This window comes from Streptopelia decaocto (genome assembly GCF_964273445.1).
Source record: "Streptopelia decaocto genome assembly, chromosome: 3".
NCBI lineage: Eukaryota > Metazoa > Chordata > Aves > Columbiformes > Columbidae > Streptopelia > Streptopelia decaocto.
In genome coordinates, this window is record NC_138656.1 from 6,149,586 (window position 1) to 6,174,512 (window position 24,927).

The window sequence follows — 24,927 nt, forward strand, 5'->3', positions numbered from 1 at the left end:
TGTTCCTCACTGGGAGACATTTGAGAGGTAATATATCTTTAAGTGTCTCCGCCTCTGAATCCACCCACTTCTTGATAGCTGCAGCCTCTTGTTGACTCACAGAAGCTGTGTTCATTCAATAGCGAGCAACAAGCAGTATTTTTCAGAGATTTTAAGAGCACACCTCCTGTTATGTATTTTGCGTTGTAGCTTGCTGCGGCTGAAGGTGTATGAAAGAAACAGTTTTAAGTTTCGAAGATATTGCAAAAGGTTGTTCCTCCTCTCATCCCAGAAAATCCTGACAGACCAGTTGGATACCTTTCAGGCCTTAACCAAGAACTTTATCTGCTCGTCCCACTGCCTTTTTTACAGTAGAAAGACCTGAGACACTCTTAAGAACTGACTAATTTACACAGATGGCTAATCCCAGTGCTGTCTGCAATGGACATCTACATCATCATCATCAGAAACAGAATAATCTCTTAAAAAGTGGAATCTGTAAGAAAAATGGAATTACTAAAGGAGTGAAGGTAAGGTTTAATTGTTTACCTTAATTGCCTCAATATTGAACACAGTTGCAACATGACTTATTAAGCTAGTTTCATGGCAGTCTTAGTCTCCATTGAACAGGTTGTATGGATTAGGTTTATGTGTCAAGATTACCATCTTGGGACCTGACACTGTTTGTTTTCTATCATCCTCAACTGCAGTGAGGGTTGTGAATGCTCATGCAACACAGTGTTGGTCCCATGGACTAGACTCTGGTTCCTATCAAACACATGCACGCTGAAATGTAGTAGTTTCCTTCCAAAGCTTAACCGATGCTGAAGTTGACTGTGCAATGTATTAATCACTACTGAAAAGCTGTTTTATCAACTTAAAGTGTGTGTGGAGTGGTTTTTAACATGTGATTTATTGTCGTACAGGTGTAACCAAGAAAATGTAGGCAGGGGAAGCTGTTTTTTCTTGATATTTACATTACTGCAAGGTTGGTTTAACTGATGTCTGCCCTTTGTTGATGCCTGCTCTCCAGCCTTGTACTGCTTAGAATCCAAGGCAGTTCACTTCCTATTTTCTCAGGCTGTTCTCTTTGAAACTAGTGCATCTCATTTATGTGAATGTTTTGTAGAAAAGCTGGCACGTAGCATCCTAAAGAATGAACCACAAAACCAAGGGTACGCTTTTGCCAAAAGAGCCCAAATCTTAAATGTTGTCTGTCTGCAATACCTGTTCTAACTAGGAACGTTCTGTCTGTCTTGAAGTGTCCTGATTCTGAATCTTGGTGTGATCATTAGTAGAAAGTCTTGTGGTGATTAGAAAAAGGCTGGCTTTACGGCATGATGTGGTGGTGAGAGGCAGATGGAGGTTGTTTTTGGAGCCTGAGTGCTCACCTGACCATCCCTGTTGAAAACTTTAGACAAGGACTGTGGCAAGGGCTCCACTGTTTTACAAATAAACAGCTATCTTATATCTTTCTCTAAATGGGGCTCTAACACCCTTAGCACTCTAATGAAGGCACGCCCAGTGTCATGCTTAATGATTGTCTGGCTTCAGGTGTCTCCCTTGGTATGGGTGTTGCCCAATCGGTGGCTTGTGTAGGATGAGGAAAGCAAAAAAGCTTGTGCAATGATTTGAAAAGGCCTTTCTTGGGATTCGCTTCCAGAAACCTAATCTGACATCCTTGTATATACCACATATATCTCCTCATCATTTTATATATTAGCTGTTTGCCACAGTGATATCTGAAATCTCTGCTATCAGTTTGAGTGGCAGATTTCAAAGACTAAGCCTCGCCATTCAGTTATTGTGAACCTGCTGCAAATGAGCGGTTTTGAAAGCAGCAGACTCTCAGGAGAGGATTAATTAGGATTCCCTCCTTAACAGGAGAGAGATGGCTAGAGAAGTAAAGTAGAATATCACTGAGGGTGAGCAAATGGAAATAAAGATTGGCGTGAAAGGGGTGGCCAGAAAATGAAGTGTTAGTAGATGTACCTGCTGGATTAGTGAAGTCTCACAGGTACTGTATGGTTGGAGGAGAAAGGGTTTTGCCCTGCTGCGTGATAGGTGAAAGCAGCACTGAACCACTGCTGAATACCATCCATGGCTGAGGACATGGTGAGGAAGTGAAGCCTTAGAAAGTTCGGGAGCCTTATCAAAGGCAGACGTGGTAAGTCCGGGTCTAGCACTGTGTTCTGAATGACATACCATTTCCCCTCTTCCTGCTTCAAACACAGATTGGGAAAGAAGGAAACAATAACAGACAAGAGCCCTGTATGAACCAGGAATCTCATTCCTGGTAGGAATCTCCCCATTCCTGTCTGGTCTGTTTCCCCGCCCCAGCTGCCTCACCCTGTTCGGTACTTAAGCTTTATCCTATTTTACAGGAACATATACTGTTCCTTCCTACCTGATCTGTTTACATGGCTCACTGCTGTAGGTGTGCAACTTCACACAATCTGCCAGTGTGTTTATATTTGCAACACCTGGCTGAAGTGTGCTTCCCACTTCACAGCTGGGCTCTGAGGAGCAGGGAATATGGCAGCTGGGTGCACAGGGAAGCCAGTGCAGGAACCAGACCCAGGTTTGTCATGATTCCAGTTGTCCTCCTCCCTCCCTCCTTCCCTCCTCTTTTGCTCTTTCTCCACTTTGCCCCAATTTCCCCTAACACTCTGACACACACACACACACACACACACACACACACACGTACTTTACTGCCTATTCAATAAATTAATTCACCATTAAACACCTTACATAGGAGGGGAAATATATAGTGCTAGGATATTCAGGGGATGTGACTGATGATGCTAGTTGTAGCACTTGAGACCTGTGGCAGTTCTGAAACTCTTGGGGTTAGTTACAGCTGTGTTACTTTGCAAGGAGGGGAGAAGGGAGATGTGTTCCGGTTTAAGAGTGGCAACTGGTGGTGCAGATGCTGCAGCGAGGGCATGGCACAGTGAAGGCCAGGATTATGTAGCAATAGTTGCACACAGTTTACTGACTGGAACATCAGGCTTTGCAGAAATCAGCTTCATAAACCTTTTTTTCTCGGGAGCCCACAGGAAGCACTGGCTTCAGGAAATGCTGGCTTTGGAAACGTTGCTTTTGAAAACACTGGCTCAAGAACAACGTGTTTTGCATCTCAATTATATAAGAACATTTTGCATGTTTGTGTGTGCGTGACAGAAATGGAGAAGCAATTCTGATACAGGAAAACCCACAGGTTTCCGAAGACAGTATTTTGTTTAATGAGTGGGGGAAAGTAATTAGGAATGATCAAATGTGGGGGAGTAGGGAGGCTCTCTTTGCTTCCAGCAATCTGCGGCACACCAAGGACAGGAAAAGGAGGTATCTGAGCGATAAAGATGCAGTGAGGTACCCTACCACAAGACAACCTGTTGCTTTTGGGGAAGCGATATAGCACTTTGCAGTGGGACTGCTTGTTTGAATAGCTTCTGTGGTGATTTTAAGTCTGACTCACTCAATTCTAGCTGATAGCATGGACTCCCATGTAGTAATGGACACTAGACCTAACCGTGCCCCCGCAGCCATGCTGCATCCTTGCATTTGTGGAAGTTGGGCCACAGTGAGACCTGAGCTTCGGGAGGTGGGTCGTGGGCCGTGTCTCCTAATTCGTTAGTGCTTAAAACACAGGCAGATTATTTGCGTTGTTCCAGAACCCGTAGCCTGGACTTGCCTTCATCGATAGTACAATTCAATAGCTAACCGATATATTTATGTAACTGTAGTAGCCGGGTATTTTCCTGGTCATGAGTTATTTTGCTGTTGATTAGGTGTCAGTTGTAGGAGAGATTGGACTTTTAAAACAACAAACATGTTTGTCCAGTGGAAACATTTTTTCCTGCAGTACACATACAACAATTTTATTTCTTTGATGGATCATTTCCTTGGATGCCTTAGAGAGCCTCCAAGACAGTATAAAGCTATTTGCAAATTTGTTTTTTTCTGTTGTGCACTGAGAATGGCAGTAGCTTGGAAGAAACTTTGAGTGAACAAGACTGCAGCCTTTTCCAGGGTTTTGGAGCTCCTTTCTGAAAGCAAAAAAGCACGCAAGATGAGATCAAACCCAGTAACATCTGCCTCACTTGTTTGATAGCCTGAAAATGTGATAGCCTCCAGCATCTGGGGGCTCTAAAATTTGGAGGCTCATTATACTTACCTTCTGTCCTGTGACATCTGGACCTTCTTACTCAGTCCCTACCATGCTTGTGGCTCCCTTGCTTTCCTTGCTCTCCTTTCTGCACTGCAATGTCACTTAGTCCCCAAGGAAGATCTTATAGAAAACATTGATGGTTTTAAAAGAGAGTGATGAAAGGAATATGCCAAGTGACTGTTCTCACAGGAATAATTTTCTTCTATGTTGTAAATGCCCCCTGTAATTTCTTTGTGCTCTGTCCTCTCGCATATATAGATAGCAGTTACTTCATACGCTTTTGCAGTAGTTAGTGTAACTGGGGTGTTTTGGATGCAAACTAAATATAAATGTTAATCAGTCCTGAGGGAAAAAAATAAGCTCATTCCCACAATTAGAGTTGTATGATAAGGCTTATTAATGAGAGAAGATAAGAGAAAGGAGGGAGGGTTAAGGCTGATCAGACTACAGCCTTTCCAAATGTTTGCAGTCTCAGCTGTGCACCCATAATGATCTGCCTACAGAATCATTTTATTCTGAAACATCTTCATTTTTTTTGGTGTTGCTTTGCGTAAAAACAAACTAAAAGGGGACTTTGTTGTCGCCACCCTGTTTCACCTGCAGCACCCAAGCCATTGTGCATATATTAGTGGAAAAGTGCAATCCCCATAAGCCCTCTGGGTTTCACGGCTGTAGTGACAACAGAAAGATTGAGAAGTGGTTTCCAGTCAGTTCTCTACCAATTACACCTGTTGCTTCAGCTGCACCACAGACATGACCTCCTCATCCTTCATTCCTGCCTTTCCTTCTCTTTGGTTTCGAGCCCCAGAAATTCATTGCTTTGCACCAGCACGCTCAGCTAATAATCACAGGTCTCAGATCCACACCCTTGTTTCTGTCATCTGCCCTGCTATGTGATGAGCTCAATGCATTGGAAGCAGGAAATGTTGAAGACGTCTTTCTGCCAGCTGAGATGTCTCCAATGTGTAGGCACATGTGACAGTCAACGACTTTTGTAACAACGTTTTAAGTGCATAGCATTAGACTTTGCATGCAAGGCTAGAGATTTTTCCAGTAGCACAATAAGAAAGTTTCCAGTAGGGCTGGAGTCACTACCCTGTTAATGCCTGAAAATCTCTTAATTTTTGGAAGTTTAAACCCTGACAAAAATAGCATGTGTTGATTTGCTTTGGCTTGAAAGACCTAGCATCTCAGGTCTTTAAGGACAGCCTTCTCTTGGCCCAAGAAGATGTCATCCTTGTACTCATGAAAACAAGTAAATATATGGCTTAAGTAACCAGATAACCCATGATTGAGCTCCAGTGCAAAAAAGCAGTGTACAAGAAGTAGATGCAGGAATGGGCTACAAAAGAAGAATTTTGAAACATTGCAGGGGCATGCAGGGATGGTGTTACGATAGACAAAGCTCACCTGAGGTCGATGTTAGCAAGGGATATCAAGGGAAGAAAGAAGAGCTTTTACTGCTACATTAGTAGTAAATAAATAAACACAGATAATGTTGCGCCTTGCTGAATGAGGTGAGTGATTTGGTGACTGCAGATGCAGGTGAGGCTGAGGTATTCCATGTTTTCTTTGCCTCAGTACCAGTAATGGAAGAAGACTGAGTCATGGATCTCTTAAGAAATCTCAACCCCTACAAGTGCATGGGACCAGAAGGGAAGCAACCAAGTGTTCTGGCTGATGTCATAGTGATATCACACACTATCATATTTGAAAGGTTAATGGATATGAAGAGAAATATAGGAAGATCCCTTATTACTTAAGAAAGGCAAATATTCTACCTGTCTTCAAAAGACAGATCATTTCTAGCAAAGGTTGTTTCTAGAAGCATACAGAAGAAGGTGGTTGGGATAAGCAAGCATGGATGTACCGAAGGTAAATGATATTTGACTGACTGTTTGTCTTCTATGATGAACTGACTAGATTTGTGAAAGAGGGGTGTCATCTGCCTTGACTTTAGCCATACCACCCTCAGATGCTACTCAAGACATTACGGTCTTGATGAGTGGACTTTGGGTTATGGGTTAATAACTGGCTGGATCATTGGGCTCAAAGGGTAGTGGTTTATGGTTCATACTTTCCCTGGAGGCTGGAGAGGTTTCATATATGGGAAAGAAGAAGCAAACAAAAAACCCCAACAAATTCAAGATGCAAAACCCCAAGCACCTTGCTGGGAATTTGGTGTTGAACTGTCTTTGGACACGAGGATAAACCAGAAACCAGCTGAGGGCCCATCCAGTCTGAGTCTCTGTCGTTGGTCTATGTTATTGAAACATGGATGTTCTACTTGTCCAACACACTAAAAAACAGTTAGTATATATGCGTTCGTTTAAACCTCAGCTGCAGGTCACTTGAGTGTTTTTATAATCTTCCTCACCAATATTCCATTATTTTCCCACAGTCTCTATAAAACCTGTTTTTTTTTTTTTTCCCGGAATAATGGTTAACAGCAAACTGCCTCTCACAGTTTGCTGTTTGCGAGCCTGCAGTGGTGACCCAAATCCTGTTTTATAGGGTTCTAGACAACTGTAAATAGCCCTTCATTTATCATGATATGCAAGTCTGTTTCTTCTGCCAACAGATGTATGAGCTCTCTCATGGATTACTATTTTTTAATTTCTTTTTAAGGAAAATTAACTTTTGTTGTGGCTAGGACTGTGGCATTAACCAGCAAAGCAGGAAATTAAATTTCCCTACAATGACCAGTGTCTCAGCCGGAGAATTCCTGCCATTCCTGGCAGCTGTTTTTTCCATAGAAAACACTTTTAGGAAGCAACCAAGCCAGAAGTTTTGTGAGACTATTGTCTGAGAGAGTTGTCATTGTGGGATGGATGTTAAATTGGGAAGTAAAATGTCATTTAAGAAGAGCAGGCAGCAGGAACCGGCAGTATTGTGTGCCTGGAGCATTTTGCATTTTAGGATCTATTAATTCAGACAGATAGCTAGAGCATTCAGCAAGATACCTTTAATATAAAACTGCAAGGTGAAGAGCTGAATTTCCAGGGCAGATATCATCTGTGTCGTCAGCACAAAGTTACATTTAACCTGTTCTCGACTGTTGACTTTCTCCCTCCCAAAGTATTTTAGATTTTTGGGAGAATACGCAGTCTAGATGTAACACAGCAAAGCCTTGACTGTTCTTCTGATCATCTTAGTCTTTTTGGAAATTATTCAGCTGTATCCTTGCATTTGGCCATGCACAGGCTTTGGCATGTGCTCTGCCATTTCCCTCTCTTCCAAAAAAAATCTGTTTTTTCCCTCAGCCTACCAGGTAGTTAGTATTTATTCACTTAGCAAGAGGAATATGGAAAGACAAATTTACGGTGAGCTGAGACTCGCAGCCACTTCAGCTGCCATCGTGCTGCACTCCGCTTCCTCCAGGAACTTCAGTCTGAGTTTCTGCTTCGCTGTCCCTGCTGCTGATTCATGTGGTCTGAAGAGCTGCCATACATCCATCTCTGTGACTCGCATAGAGTTATCTGAGACTTCAACCTGGCTGATCTTCTCACAGCCACAAAGCTGCCTGCCTACACATGGCTTCACAGCAGCTGTGTGTATGTTCTTGAGCTTCTTGGGGCTGTTCTGTAAGAGAGTGTCTCAGTCTGTCCCTGTCCATTCCTTGCATCTCCACAACACTTTATCTGGAAAGAACATTCCTCCCTCTGTGATCCCAGGTTGCTCTGTAAAGATCTCCCAAGCCACTGCCTGGAGAGGGTGGGATACAGATATTTCCACCCAGTGCTAGCACCCTGTGTCAGTGGCTGTAGTCATTCAGCCTGAGAATCCAGGGAATATAACAAATTAATTTAAGACCACCCGTGCTTGTCACATTGTACCTCACCGTCAGCTGTTCTTGTATCTCCTACTCAGGGCATTTGCTGATCAACCCCAAAGTTTCAGGTGCTGCACAGATACCAATGTCAAATAATGAAACGATGCGAAGTGAACAAGCTTTTGTGGAAGGCATTTCATGGTCCAAGAAAGCATTTGAAAGATCAATATATTTTCCCAGCTTTTTAAGATCATATGCCTGTAAGTTCCTGAGTGTGAGATTTTGAACTTCCAGCAATCTCTTGACATCAGGCATGCTCAAAGGGAATATTTTACTTTGGCACAATGTCTCTCAATGTTGTATCTCCTTTATATAAGGCATTACTATCCTGTGCAATTTTTTTCCCCCTTCCATCGTTGTTATATAAACAGGTTTTTTGTTTGCATGTGTGGGTGGTGAGAGTGTTTGGGAGGTTCTAGCGGGTACCAGGGTGTGTTAATCCCCAAGGGGGAATCTTCTTGGATTTTTGTTGTTTTGTTTTGATCACAAAGGAAACAAACCCTGTTCGAGCTGTTTTGTTGCTGTCTCCACACCTTTTCCTCTTTTCTAATCACAGTCATCCTTCACCTATGGTCCATCATCCTCAATGACTTGCCTTAGGTTACAAAAGAACCAATAATGAGATTGCTATAAGCTTTTAAGTAATGGACTGGATTCTGTAATATATAAGGGGTATTACAAAGTAATACCAAGGTTAAGAAATACAAAATTACTTTATCAAACCATCTAGGAAGAATCCCACATGGGTGGAACTTGTTTATTAGTAATTTTTGGCTTTCAGTACCTTTCCTAACAGTATCCTTAAAGCTGAACTCGGGACCTTTGTTTCTAAAATCTAATTCTTATCCATAATCAAGCAGGAACAAGTACAGATTCCAAAACAAGAATAAGCAATTCTGTAGTCTGTTTTTATTTTAGGATGTATATTAATGGGATGGGTATGCTGATGTGCAGTAGTGTGAAACGTTGGATATGCTGTGTGCACTATTAACACTTGGCAAAATACTTACTCATAAGTTTTTGTCCTGAGACAGGAGACGTGCTTTAGGAACTGAGGAGTAGATTTAATAAAATTCAGTTTCACTTTGGGTTAAACCTTTTGTCCCAGGAGAGGTGTAATTTATTGCATCCTTGAGAAAGAATTAATTGGCTTCCTCACATCTCTTGCTCACCAATGCAAGCTAAAGAAATAAAATTCTGCAAAAGGTGGATGTCCTGAACCAGAGATCACAGGATCAAAAAGGGCTGCAAAGAGCTGTATTTTTTTTAACGTCTTTTTTAAGGATGGATAGCTGAGCAGGCTGGCCCCAAAATCCTGGCCCTTGGGCCCTGGTGCACAGTTTAGAAACCCCCCAGAGGACTTGTTGTTAGAGCAGCTGTTTCCAGCATAAAGTAAGTTCTACAAGATCCTTCCATCTCCCCCCATGCACGTCTTCCCAAGCACACAGGTTTTCCAACAAGCTTTTCTCTCCACTTCATTAGCATCTCAGCTCTTCCTAAACTTCTATTGTGACAAGAGAAATCTCTGCTCTTTATTGTCCTGTCATCACCTCTTTGATGTGGTAAAGAAATCACTGTGGCTATTGCATTAGAAATCCATCTCTGAAGGTTACGCAAGAGTGAAAGTCAACAGACTCTGCTAGTAATGAGCAAGACAGCGTTACCAAGCATGACAGATAAAAAACGGAGCTCTGTCAGCTTCCATCTCACCCCCAAAACCAAAATATCAATTAATTGATGCTTTTGAAAATCTTGGCATGGACTTAATTATGCTTTCAGTAGAGCATAATTAAATCAGGAAATTCATAAGGTAAAAATCAGCTTTACCCATCAATAGATGGAAAATATTTTAAAATTTACAGAGATAAGGTACTATTAGTAGGGGGTTTATATTATATCTGTGATTCAGTATAACTGGAGACCTTTTAAAACTTGTCTTGCGTGTGGGCTGAGAATTACAAGGATTTATGTAAGTGAAGTGAAGCATGATTTTATTTGATTTTGTCAGTATTATTATCAGAGACTTTGGCTTTTTTGGCTGTTTCATTATGTACCTGATAAGAAACAAAACATTGTACTCCTGTGATTTTTTATATAAAAAAGTTAACATTTCCATGAAACAAAATTTCATTCAATGACAAGTTATGCAGATTCTTAAATCATCAGGTAAGCACGCTTGCTTTTATTCCCTGTTGAACACTTTATAGGTGTCAAAAATCTATCTGGTGGGGGGGAACCAGCTATATAGTTTGTTCTTTAGCATTGTAGTATTATATAGTCTTGGTTGGTTTTGGCCTCGTTTCCTGTAGAAACAAGACTTATCTAGTGATACTGTCTGTCAGTTCCTTAACAACTTGTGAACTCATCAGCTGTTTTCAGTCACATTTGACAAAGGCTTATCATCCGCTCTTTCCTTAAAGCAGGCAGCTGGGCATAGGAGAACAGGCCTTCATGTTCCCTCTGAAAGAGAAGCTGCAGTGTGAACTCATTCCTCCTGTACCCTGGAGAATCTGCAGCAGAAAGGAGATTTGATCTGCATCCCAAATCAGAAGGAAGTTTCTGTCAGTGCATTGCTTTATTCGGCACCAAAGTCAGTCAACGTGAGACACACATAGAAACCCAGAACTTATTATTCCCAGAGTTCACAGGGCTCTGTTTACTTCTGCGCTAACTCATTTCTACATGGTGCATATCTTACCGTATTTCTCTGGAATGTATTTACTCTGTAGACTTTCTGAGGTAAAGACTTAATTTTCTGTCCTTTTCTTGTAAACTGCTTGGTACACATAGGAGCATTATCTTACTAAGTTTACCTTCATTCACAGGGAGTTTTATCAAAGTCCTCCCACTTTTTCAGATTTCAGTGATTTGTTATCATTATTGTGTAAAGCAGTTGACCTGTCTCCATTTCTAGTTGCTGCTAGTAAGTCAGGATAGAAAAGTGTATCTTGGTCTCATTTCTCATGGGACATTTCTCCTCTACCAGTCTGTCTAGAGATGAAACTCGAGTTCAAGTATAAAAGCTATACTTACTGTTTTGCAGTAATTCAGTTCTAATTCAGTCATGCATCAGTTCTTCATCTGTAGAGGAGACTGGTCCAAAGGAGAGCAGATTGAAACTCATCACTGTCCTCTGGCTGGTGTTTCCCTGTTTCACAAAGGCTGCATTATTTCAGTTCACCTCCTGTTGAGCAAAGTGTCTCACCTACTCAGCAAAGGCATTCTAAGTGGGAGCTGTATTTTGGGACATCAGCATAAAGACAGAAATGACATTCATGCAACTTGGGCTGAAGGTTGCTGGTTAGGCATTTTGGAGAGGTTTTACTATTTCTTCGTTGAGATTTATGCAATTATAATTACAATGTTTTGGTGGGTTTTATGGGTCTGGGTTTTTTTGTTTTGTTTCAGGGTTACCCATAGAATAACTTGAACAGCGTGGAAAGCTTCTTGAAGAGCTTTTAAGCGGATATCCAAGAAAGGCTTCTGTCTTAAAAAGATAGTCTAAAAGTCTGGCAGAGGACAGTTCGAGGATTCTTTAGTTTTCCTGTTATTTTGAGTGATGTCTTGCTGGGGAAGCTGATCAAAATATCTCTGTTTTGTGGCACTTCTCAGTAAGGAACCACCATGGCTGACTGACAATAATTTGTTTGCAGACTTCACTGTTTGCTGTTTATTCATATCTTCTTTTTTTCCAGCCCTGTACATGTCCCTGGCTCATGGCTAACATTTCAAGGCTACATTTAGTCACTGTTGTACAGTGTTCCATTCTTCACTGGGCCGCATGTCTACTTAGCTGTGTGGCCAAAAACCTGGCCGTGTTCTGCAAGACTCACACAGGGTTTGCAATGCATTATTTCGGCAGATGTATGAGGGATGGGCATCGACCACGTGTAGGCAATTGTATTTGCCAACTATACATTCTTGGAATAGGAAACAGCTTTACCTATGAGATCCTTATGACAAATGGAGTTACCAAGTCTGACAATAAAATCTTCTGGAACAATTTCTTGAAACTCATGGTAGAGGCAAATGGACCAGCATTATCTTCTATGCTATTGGACAGAGAACTTTTTTTCCTAATTTGAAATAATTGCTTGGAGTCTTGTTTCTTTATTAGCCCCACTCAGCCATGGTTAAAATAAGCAGATGCACCTGTGCTTTTTCTGTTCACATGTTCTTGAAGATCACTGCAAAACTGAACAGGAGTTTGTGATTTGTTTTGTTTTTTTTTTTCAGCCCATGTTGTTCAACAGCAAAGCTGATAAACAACACTTTTAACAATTGAGTAGGCAAGAAAATTGTGAGGCCTTTGAAACATTCTGTATTTTGAAAAGACAATTTAATTGGAAAAAATAAATCAAAACTGCAGACACATGCAAGATATTGGAATGGAAGAATGTCTCTAAAGCTGCCAGACATAGGTTCTTATGTGTAGATACTGGTCACTTTTGGAATAAGAAAATTAATTGTCAAGCTATATAATATCTAATTTAAGTAATATTGGTTAGTTTTGCTTATTCAGATTACTCATCAGCTAGATATAAAGTTGTGTATGTCCTGGTTTAGGTCCCACTTTCACATCTGTTATGAAAAAGTGTGCTTGTGAATAAGACATACCTGCTTAGCACAATTTCTAGTTATTTGAGTGGCAATATCGGGGCCAAGGAATCATAGTTGAACTTCTGTAACTCCTCACTTTCAAGTCAGTGGAAGGGGCAAAGAGCTCTCTCACAGATGACAATTGGCCAGTCAGGGTGGAAATGGGGGAGTGAGATAAAGCAGTGGTTGAACTGGCGAGTCCGGCTCGCTGGGTTGTCCGTCCAGCGGTGTGGTGGTGCTGGGGTGGAGCAAGGTGGAGCTGCCCTGAGGAGCAAAATGCTCCCTGAGAACTGGGTCAGGGGAGTGCCCGGCTCGCCGGGGGTGCTGGTGTAGCCGAGGGCTAGAGAGGGAAAGCCAAAAGGAGGTGAAAGGTGGATGGGCTGAGTCTGTAGCAGGTGATCTCAACCAGGATGTAGGCAAGGAACCGAGGGGAAGGAATGGCACAAGGAGGGGAAGATTGCAGCTGCTTGCAGATTTCCATCGCAAAGGAAATAGCTGAATTTTTTTGTTTTACTGGTTGGCAAATAACAAAGAAATAGGACTACCAGCAGATAGCCACAGAAACATGAATCATTTCACAGCCGCCATATGTATTGACTAACATGTAATACTCTGAAATGAAATACTTTAGTGTTGACTGAATGTTTAGTTAAAACAAAAGCAGCAGTGCTTGCCGTGGCTGCTACTGCCAGCGCTTTACCATCCTTCCATTAGGAGAATTCTAGCATAACCTTTTTTGTAACTGCTTGCGACACCCTTGTTGTGTTTGTCTGGGCTACTAAGAGTGATTTAATCCATTTTGCCATGCATTCTTTAAGAATATACTTAAACTTTACCATTTTCTTTCCAAATCCAAAATTGGGCTGTGGTATTTCTGGGGAAATACAGTCTCTTCTGCAGTGTGTCTCTTAAGATATCAGAAGCAGATCTGAGGGCTGTGTGGAGCTATGAGGTGGATCTTAGGAAATGAGGATAGAGTTGCAGGGCTTTTTGTGGAAATGCAAGCCTTCCGCATTATTCTACTGAGGTTTGTAACACAGGAAAAAATTGGTAACACTTAGCTGTCGTTCACTACATAGACACAGGGACATATATGGAATTTCAAAATAGTTCAGCTCTGCTTTGCAAACTAAGTGGTCAGATTTTTGAAATTGCTCCCATAGAAAAAAAAATCTTCAAAAATTCTGTGGTCTGTGATCCTTTCTTCTGGGAGTGCAGGAATGACCATGTCAAATATTTTCCATTCTTGGCATGAATTTACTCCCCTAGAGCTTATGTTCTGTTTTAATGCACCTGAGTGAGAGTACTTGAAATATTTGTTATTCCATTCCAGTCAAGACGATAATCTGAACCTTAAGTATAATTAAATTTTTATTTTCTATACCTTCCTGTATATCTTCGCTTCCCACTGCACTGTCTGACAGTTGCATTTTTAGTTCTCTAGAAATGGTGTAGGACTCAATCTTACTACTTGGGTTTCAAGCAGTTTTGGCATATGGTGGATATATCTAGCCAAGCCTGCATTTTGTGGCAATGTGTCTATGGTGGAATCTGAGTTTGTATAGTCTCCCACTGTTAAGGTTTTTTTCTTTCAAAAAAACTTTCTAGTCTGTTTTGTCCATTAACAGATGATACTGGATTTTACCCCCATGCTTTGGCTTACACGGATTCTGTGATGCGTTTGGTAAGGCAAATCTGTAAGTAAGTTACCTGAAGACAGAATTTCTGGTTTAGAGTATTTGTCACGAAGTTATGTAATCTCTCTGCACACTTTTCTCTGACTCTTCTGAAATGGACATAACTTCTTGTCGGTACCTCTCAGGGTCCCTCAGGGAAACCAGTGCCTTTCACTTTACATTTCTGTATCATTTCCACACAACAGCTCCAACAGACATGGCTGTACTGAGCACTGAGCTTAGTCTGAGCTGCTTCAACCCTTCTTTCATCCAAAAGGAGAATCCTCTCATTTATTTCTCTTTTAATTTCAAGCTAGAGCTGAAAGTACACTTTGAGCATTAGGCTCTAGAACTGGCTGGGGATAACCTGCTGTCTCTTTCTGTGTGGATGTAGACAAGACTCCAGCCAGACCACCTTTCTGACTGAGCTGAGTCTAATTCCAGAGCCCCCATCTCTTGCAGAGGGCAGGTACTGCTGAGGTATCTCACTTTCATTCAACTCGGCATTGGGAAGCAGTTGGCAAACATGCCGCCTCCTGTGCAAGCTGGGAGCCTGGAGCCCCTGCGTGTCACTGAGGCCAGACCTTCCCTTCAGGCGTTGCAGAAATCACCTGCCACATGGACTGACTGCAAAATCAGGGTAGTTGGCAGCAGAGGGCATTATGTGTGATCTCCTGACAGCCTGAAGTGGAAACACTGCTGGTTAAAGAGAAGAGACATTGTTGGAAACATCCAGGTTCTCCCGTAATTCAAGCAATTATTTAAACAGGTAATTCAAGCTACTTACATGGTTTAACTTTTGCAGCTGACAGTTCTGCTTTTCTGGAAGCAAGAATCATCTCTTTTAGAAGTTTCTCTAGAGCCTTGTGCTGGTGCACATAGCCGTGTTTCCTGAGTTATGCTTTCCCTCTTGTCATTCTTGCCTTTGTATCAACTGATTTTATACACAGGCTAAAGTTATTCCCTTAGTCCATAAAGTAGCTGTGAGGATGGGCACATAAAATTTCTTACTTCATTTTAGGCGAATTAATTTCCTATATGTGAATGGAGTGCAGGACTTCCTTCCCTGTGGAATGGGAATGTAAAACAAGAAGTTATCAGAGTATTCTAGTATTGTTTTAGAATTGACCATGCATTATGTCTGAAACATGTAAATATTCACCTACAGGCAGATTTTGTGAGGAGTTTATGGGCATGACACCTCAGTTTATTTTTTTTCACCCACTGTAACTGAGCTTTATTAATTCCTTATCAACTGATTTGTACTATGGGACATGCTAGTGAGATCATATTAGTTTGCACATGTGGACATTCCTCAGAAGTAAATGATATTTTTCTCTGCTATAAGGTGGGATGTAAGTATGTAGTTCACCCTCTCAGAATGACTACTGGATGAACTAAAGCTGCCAGAACAAATTTGAGACCTGTCTCCACTGCAGTCGAGAGAGGCACCTGTACCTTTTGCCATTGCTCATTATTTGACTCGTTGCACAAATATATTTGCAGCAGCTATTATAGGGTATGTTCATCTTATGCTCAGGTTTGATATATATATTTATTTTTTTTTACAGATGTGGGAGGGTAAAGGTGAAACATGAGGTCTTCTGAAAACGGTTTATCTTCTGCATGAAGTTTTACTGCAACTTGCTTATCGTGTATAACTGTAAACAAAAATTTCAGAAATATGTGACTATTTGTTTTACTAATTCTTCAAAGTCTTTGCATTTTAATGGGCCTTAAAACTATGTTCTTTCTGAAGGAGAGAGCACCTTCCTTTTGGGTTTTGTTGACAATGGTCATATTTAAGAGATAAGATTGGTGCACAGGAATCTTCTGTGATCCCAAAATGTGTTGAGGAGCTCAGGAAAATGTTTGGTTGATCAGAGCTTCAGTGCATCCCTGCTAGGTGGTCCTGTCTCGTCTTTGCATTGCCAAATGCTGTTGGTCTGTCTTGATATTTCCAAATTTAGAAGCACAGAAGTGTTATCCTAATGGAAAAATCAGAGAAGCATTATCATACCTCTCAGAGGACTGATATACTAGAAGGATGCTGTGTAAAGATGTTAATGAGATAGAGATAACAGGGGTTTGTGTGGCCACAAAAGAAAACAAAAGTCTATACAGTCTTTGTTAGGCAGAACTTTGTTCACTGATTTGTAAATGTGCTGAACAGGTTTAAGACACTTGCCAAAAGCCAGAGTCATGTTAATTTTATTTTCATTTTAAACAGAAACTCTACATATCTACTTCCTTCTTCCAGCATCCATGGCTTAAAGGTTCTATCTGTTTGCATTTCACTTTGTGCAAAATGTGTATCAACTATTTTTGGAGTGCTTGATCTTTTCAATGTTTCGTGTCGTGGTGATGCTTCTAAACATGACGTAAATAGGAAAAATAGATATTTAAGGCTTAAAAATATTTTGAAATGTCACCTAGTCCATTTCTATACAACAAGGCAGACTCAGTTTTATGCAGGGCTAGTTTTATGCTAGAATATCTTGAAGGCTATTCTGGAGCCTCTTAACCCATAAGTTGTGCTTCTCTGTTTTGGGATTTTGCTGAGATACTGACAGTGCTGCTTTCTGGTGTCTTTTGCTAGACGATATTAGCTTTGAACATATATAAAATGTTCCTGACAGAGGTTTTTTTACACCCATCTTAAACACCTCCATTGCTGTAGCTTCATGTTTAACTGCTTGTATCAGTAGAAAGTTCTTTCTAATGTCCGATTTACGTCACCTTGGCTGTGATTTAAGCATGTTGATGCTTTCCAGAGCACAGATTATTCTCTTGCACTTACCTTTTACATGTTTGAAGACTATTAAGCTGCCAGTCATTAGGGTTTTTTCTTCTCTTTAGATTCGACAGTTCAAGTTGTTTCATTCTCATAACTTACTTCACCAGACTTCATGCTTCTCTTCCCAGCTCTCTCAATTTTGTTCACCTCTTCTTTCTCAAAAAGTGTTGCCCAAAGCTGGATGGAGTACTTCAGCCAAGACCTGCATACTGCTTAGTAGCACTGGAGGGGTTTGTCCTTTTGCCCTTAGCATTGTTTTCTGAAGAGATGGCTGGGGTATTCTCTAATTCCTTTTAGCTTTAATATTGCTTCCTATAGAGTTGCCTGCTATTTCTGAGTACAGTTGTGCTCTGCTGAAATGTTATTCTGCTGTTCCATTTCCTACTTTTCCTTAGTCCCTTGATGTCTACCGTTTTATGATCAGTATAAATGAAAATTTTGAGTTAAGATACCCTAATGTCTACTTAAACTATTTCCAATGTACAGCAATGTTCTGAGTATTGTTTTTCAATTTGCCCCACAGCAATATGGGAACAAATAATACAGGAGGGAAGACAAAGGCTTGTGAAATGTCCACAACTGCTTTTAACATAAGCAATGGGTCTGATGAAACCCGATTTCATCTTGTTTGTGTCCAGCATCTTCTACCACTCCAGAACATCCCAGTGTCCCTACCACATCCTCACTTTCCAGATGGGCAAGAAGCAGAATGTGCTGAACCTGATTGAGATCTCTATAGGCACTGATGTGTGGGTCATTACACTTGTGTTCATGTAATTCACTCCGAGAATGGCTAAAGAGCTAATGTATTGCTCTCTTTTCTTCAGCACATGGATTTGGATCACTTTGCACTATCACAATCAGACTTTCCTGAAGCTGTCAGGGAAATTCATACCTTGAAGACCTCTATTCTTCCAACAGATTTGATTGAAATTGGTCTATGAGCTTGAAAGCTACTAAAGGGGTACTTGCAGACAGAGGGGTAACATGAGGGCATAAGGCATTGCTTTCTTAGAAAACAGGATAAAATAATTCAAATCCAAATGCTAATTCAACTGACTTTTTGCTTCTTGTGGTGTATTTGAAAAAGTGTCTTCCTTTGCTGGACCAACAAACATGTGTCAGTCACACCTTTTCCTCAGTATTCTTGCACCTGATTTCTGTGTCTTGAATTTCTGGTGTGCTTCTTTTTCCCTAATCCTTTTCTGCCAAGAACCACAACCTCTAGGTGTTCACCTCTAAGTACAATAGATGTGGATCTGCTGTTGAAAATTAGTACCTGGTGGGGTGAGGACTTTCCTTTTTGTCTGTATCTAGACTGCTATAAAACCCGAGGACATAATTTATTTCTGCAAACCTGATAGTTACAGAAGGTTCAGATGAGAGAAAGCCAGGCATTCTCATCTTCACCGCTATGACTTACATAATTACTGGAACAAATTATAAAGAGTATTTTAATATATCGTGTACTAAAATAAAAATGTATGTACCGATTTATTTCTAGATTATTTTTTCATTAATCTTCAAGCAATTGAAGTTAAATACAATTATTTATTTTTGAGCTTTGAATTAGCCAGTTTAACAATGGTTAATTAATATCATCACAATTAAATAGACATTAAGAAGTCATTAAGGCTCATATAATCTTTCCCAATTGTACAAGACAGAAATCTAAGTCAGTGGGAAGAGGCAGCATCTTGCAGAACTCTTGTACCACCTCCAGGATCTTGGAGGAGTCCACCTGTGAGTCCTTCATAGGTACAGAAGTGGACATTACTTGGTAAGAACACATTTAAACCACTTTTTCTTGATATTTTCCAAGCAAAAAATTGCTAGAGAAGGATGTTACTGTTTGTGTAGAGTTGAGGGGGGTGGGGAACAACAACCAAAAAACCCCACACCACCACTAAAGTAAGTAATTGCTTGTCATCTATTAAAATATATAGCTTTTCTACATTAAGACATACATTGGTGAATCCAAATTACTCTGTAAACTTTCTGTGATTCTTGCAACATAATATGAGGATAGGTGGGTTGCAGCCCTTGTCATGTTGTTAAATGATGCACTGATCTATCCGATCACATATGCCAGTTCTGATGCTGGCTTTAGTGTAGTCCGTCTGACTTTATTATGCCATGGGCACTGCTGCCAAGTTGCCTAACTATTGTTTAAATGAATTCCTGTCTTCTTGCTTAAGACAACTTCTCTTACGTTTGAAAGTGTCAAGCTATTAATTTTCTTAACTTTATTCCCACTGTGATGTGCTGTGTTGACACGTTTATGGCTGTCTGCTTCATCTTCCTTGAATTCTTCTGTTCTAAAAACCTATGTGCTGTACAATAAATGAGTTTATCCTGATTTTTCTTTTCCTGTGATGTGGCACGATCCAGGAAAATCCTGGGACACATCCGTTCTGATTGAGGATATGTGTCTCGTTGTTAAACTGTTTCAGTTTGTCACCTGTGCAAAGTCCTGGCCCTGTTTGAAGCTGTTGTACTATAAAATGGGCAAAGCTCTGGGATCCAGTGATGGTTTGGTTATGCAAGTTAGTGCATAAGATCTGTCTGTTCACCTCTAGTGTTTTTTTCACAAGGGAATTTTGCAGGGAGAGCAATTTGGTGCTAGTTGCAACATTTTTCTGGTGGTCATCATGAAGTCACTATGTGGTAAATTGAGTTGGTGGATTGCTTCATGTAGATTTTAGCTCAGAGTTCACACTGAGCAAAATCACCAACAGTCTGGTTAGATCTTTTCAAGTGTCTTTCCATTCACTTACAATCTTGATCCCAACATATATCAGTTTCGTATCAAAAACGCATGGAATGCATTTCTAAACCCTAAATCACTTCTGGAATAAATTTTCTTTAATAGCAGATCACCAGTGATGTGCAGAAACAAAACCTTTGAAGAGATGCCACTTCATCATCATCTTGTTTGTTTGTTTATTCTTAAAGCCAAAGCCATGGGATTTGAATGATCAGGAGATATTCTGATGTGGCCAAGCAATGTGAATCTTGTAGCTTATTAGAAGCTTTGGGAATAACAGCAAACACTTGCTGCAACTTGATGCCATGAATGATGTTGGGATTGCTGTAATTTGGCATTTCATCCAGTTATTTTGTCTGATTCAGTGTGCCTGGCTTCCTCCTCTGTAATTGCTGTAAGGTTGGGAAATACCCCCTGGTGTTTTTAAGTATCTCTCTGGGTAGTGAACTTCATTGATTTGTCTCTAATAATTTGAAATTATTAAGCTCCATTTTTGCCCTCATGCCTTCCTAGTTATGCTGAATCGAGTCCACTTTGAATTTTCTGGAAGTAATGGCAAACAGTAATAGGTGTATCATACCTATTCCCTTTTTCTTTCTAGTGTTTCTTGCTATTGCTTGCAATGCACAGATGTAAAGCCATTGGGAGAAGAGTTTAATATGCATTTTTTTTATCTCCTGTGTACTGTTTGATGTAAGTGCTTTAGTTGGTATAGGATAGTATCTCTTATGGTTTATACTGAAATTTCTGAAACCTACAGTTCAAAGTAGTGTTTTCTTAGATTTTTGTCCCCATCATCACATTGTATTTTCATGGTTTGCTACTGGCATTTGTCCTGACTGTGTGTTCATGAGGTTGGACTAGATGACCTTTGAAGGTCCCTTCCAACCGGACTGTTCTATAATTCTATGACTCTAAGCTTCTCTACTGTAAAGAGATCCGTTTTTTCTTTTGACAAACACTGTAGTATGACCATTCTGCAATGTGCAGTTCTACTTGCCGGACTACATTGATACCAGGTGAAAACGTGCTGATCTAGAGGTTTTACAAAAATTACACACATTAGATAGTTTACTTAATAGTAACAAATAAGCAGAATGTACATTGCTTGTAGTGTGTGCAGGGCTAGAAATTCACGCTCTGACATACCAGACTAACAGACTTCTTGAATGAACATAAAAATCTGCCTAAAAACTTACAAAACTAAGACAATGAAATGTGCACCTTCCATATTCATCTTTGTTCTAGTTTGGACCTCTTGCCATTGCTGTCACCAGAATTTTGAAGGTTATTTAAGACTAAGTCTTCTGCATCCTTCCAGCCTCTTATGTTGCACTCAGAAGTATTTTAGCGTCGGAGTAAAATGTGAGTCTGGAAATTACATAGCAAGGGTATCATTTTCTCAATTATATAACAGTGTTTTCAATTTAACAGTATATTTCTTATGTGCTTGTCATTGACATATCTATTTTCATAGTATTAGTGTTATAGCTGGCATTGCAGGGCATGATTATTTGGTGATGAAATTTAATGTAAGATGAATATGTTGGAGTTTCACTTCTGCTGACTGAAAAAAACGATGCAAGTCTGGAAGGTGAAGATCCTGTCTTTTCCTGCTTTTGTTGGTATTTGCCTGTAGTGTGCTGTCATGAATACATACAGAGAGGCCACAAGTTTTTAGTCAGTAATTAGGTGACTTGATTAATGAATCAAAAGCTGTTTCCTGGTGTTTGTGAAAAGTGTGGTGACAGGACCCAGTCTTCATGCAGATCTCAAGTAGCAGAACAGAACAAGCAGCAGTAAATACTGTTTACAGGGAGCAAACTTTTCAGAGTTCCTGAGTTGTTAAATTCTAAATCTCTGGCAAGTTCAATAGCACATGGATTCCTAAGTTATTCTGAAAGTGCCTTATATTTCCTAAACCTTCTGGACAGTCTTGGAAATTTTACTCTTAGTTCTTACCAATTGCCTCACTGCCAGGTATGTATGTTTTCTTGACACTTCAGCAGAAATCAAGAATCAGTCTAAACAAGGATTCTGCAGACACACAGTAATAAGAACTAAAGTTTTTTTGACTTGGCTTCTATTTATAGTTTGTGTTGTGTGAAGATGATACTGTCTTCTGGCTTTGTCACACTGCAAGAGGATGTGACCTTCATTTTAGCACCATCTAGACATATAAGTTTCACAACTATTTTTAATTTAAATCTTGTCTGTATAGCTCAGTAAGCTATGAATTCCCTGTGTAGCCATTTTTGGTTTATGTTTCAGAAACTTGAGCCTGTAAGATCTGAAACGTGTTGTACCAGAAAAGATAGCACATATTGAAAGGAAAGGATATCATTGCCAGTAAATGAAGAGGTTTGTGAAATAATCTCAATTTGTGTCAATAGTGTATTCATTATAGGAAACTTCTGATTTTTGTAATTGCAATTTGCTTTTTTCTTTTCCTGGGGACTGCATACGATCATTAAGAATTCCCCACTGCCTTGTGGATGCCTAGGTATGGTGGTTTTGGAAAAACGTAATAATTATGGCAGTCAACCTGATGGGTTTGCATAGAACTTGATGGTTTTATTCTTTAAGACCCAGTCTTCTGGTGACAATGATCCACAGGGGACAGAACTGCACACCAGCCACTCCAACCTGTGACTGACCAGCGGCAAGCTCTGAGTGGGATTCAGCAGTACCGTACCTTTCCCACAGCTACAATGGGACCACCTAGTACCTCATTTCCAGATTCTGCTCCAAAAGGATACAGGCTACTACAGGTCCTATCATCTCCATGTGGCTGTCTTGCACATCCAAGGACATCTACAGTCACCTATATAGAGGGTCTTATCCAAGATGCTTTTTTTCTAATGTTCGGGAAGAAACATCTGTTTAGAACGAAACCATCTGCAAGCAATCAGATGGTGCATCAGTGATTATCAGTCTGTTCTCCCATCAGATTTTAGCTGTAGCAACATACTGTCCTAATTTGCTCAAGATTTCAATGTCATCTTGAAATCTGGAAGATACTGAGCAAATGTGGCTCTCACTTGGTTCACAGTTTTCAATACTTATCTCTTCATATACATATCTGTCTTGGAAGCTTTATGTAGATCAGTCATCTTGCATTGCTTTTTAGTAGGCTGCAAACAACGACACGATAAAATCTGAGCTATAAACAGTTGAAACTTTCTTCTTAAATGGAGGGGGAGTAAAATAAAGTTTTGTCCACTTCCTGGATCAGATTTTATTCCTAGTTGGGAACTTATATTTAAGACAAAGACTTTATTATTCTCCCTGTAGTTTTATTTCAAGGATACAGCTGTCTGCACCTGATGCTGCTGTATTGGATGGTGCAATAATAGCTAAATTTTTTTTAATTAAGGAGAGTTTTCAAAAAGCAGGTTGGGATATCTGGATTTCCTTAGTCTGTCTCTACAGAACAGACTTGTGTGAAAACATGAGTTCTCAGGTCTCAGTTTCCTTGAAGCAACTCCAGAGGCTGCAGGACTTAAATGAAAATTTCTCTCCTCATTTTAAGGGTATTATGAGCAAATATTTAAATATTATTCATGCTGTTGTATAGCTATATTTTATTTTTCTTTGCTAATGCAAATACGATGTTTTGTAACTATTCCTTATAAAGGCGTTGCCAGGAGTGTGCTTAATAGACTTTGAAGTTAGTTTGCATTATTATTAGAGCAAGCTATGTTGATTGTGTGTCTGCTATATTTAGTATTTCATACTCATGCCCATTCTAATAGCACAGTTAGATTTGTTATTAGTGTTAATTTTTCCATTTTAAAAACGGAAGGCATTTAGGAGGAGATTCTTAATTAGGGGGAGAGTTTCAAAATACTTTGTGTAACTGCAGAATATGGGGATCTAAGAAGTATTGCACTTTTTGGTGACTTTAATGTGTTGGCATCACTCTTGTTGACTTCCTTGGCATCAAAATCTTGCCCAGGCATTCTCTTGCTGTGGGTGTCTTACTGGAAACCAAGCTGTGGTTTAAAGCTGCTGTGAAATCTGTTGAACTGGGTTATCTTTAACTACATACTACAGAGTTACAAGGTTGAGCTGCCGATGTGGCCTTCAGCATCAAGAAAGTACAGGACAGCATGATCTAATAAGCTATGCAGAGACTCAGCACACAGAAGTTGCATGTCCTGATTGTGCTTTTGGTTTTTGAGAAGTCATAGAAATCCTGGATTTTTCAGACTCCATGGCAAAACTGCCTGTCATTTTGAATTTTATCTAGAGCCTTTCTGCATTGGGTGGCTTTACATTGCATTTGTGGGTTCCTTGCATTTGTGCACAGAAAGTATGCTTATTCTGATAAACTGTTCTGTTTTGGAATGCCAGCAGAATTTTTAAAGCAAGCCAGTAAAATGTGTATTAGCATGTCACAAAGGGTATTTACTGAAGATTTTTAAGGGAAGTCAAAGATAAAGTTGCTGAGGAACTCTAGGCTGCTGCTTAAGTTGGTCTTTTTGCCAGGGAAATGGGGATTACAAATAAGATTATTTTAAAAGGTAACCAGGGAGATGCAGTTCCCCAGGGATCTCTTATTGAACCTGTGCTCTCTCCTATTTTCACCAATGATCTTGAAAAGTGGTGAAGAGAAACAGGTGACAACGTTGTTGACAATACCGAATTCTTCAGGGTAGTGAAAAATTAGCTCAGGACAACAGGCATTGCAGAAAGTTCTCAGTGGTAGTATGTAGTGCTGATAAAACAGTAGACAAAATTGCGGATCACTAAATAAAAAACAATTAATGAATCAGAGGGGGAAATAATCCTAAGAACACACAAATAGCAGTATGCTCTAAATTAGATATTTGTTGCAACTGAGGAAGGACATATTGTTATCATAAGAGGTATTTCAGAAACTGTGAAGTGTGGCAAGAATAGAATGCTAACAATCTTTAAAAAAGCAACAGAAAACAAGGCAAAGCATCATTTGCAGATGTATAAATCCATACTGTGCCCTCAGGTGTCGTATGCAATTTTAATTCCCTTTCCCTGCATCTCAAAAAAGGTATTATTGGACTTTGTGGAGTGAAGAGAAAGTATTAAAATATAGATTTTATTTTTTTTTTAAGTCTTTCT

General features: G+C 40.0%; 1 protein-coding gene across 2 annotated transcripts in view; it reads left to right on the forward strand.

The window, feature by feature from the left end:
• Window positions 1-210: 210 nt before the first annotated feature.
• Window positions 211-24,927, forward strand: part of SPTLC3 (serine palmitoyltransferase long chain base subunit 3) — a 79,124-nt gene continuing 54,407 nt past the window's right edge. For both annotated transcript variants that reach the window (XM_082048637.1, XM_082048638.1), the window contains exon 1: window positions 211-509. In XM_082048637.1, coding sequence (XP_081904763.1) covers window positions 396-509 — 114 coding nt within the window. In that variant the 5' untranslated portion in view covers window positions 211-395. The remainder of the gene's footprint in view (window positions 510-24,927) is intronic.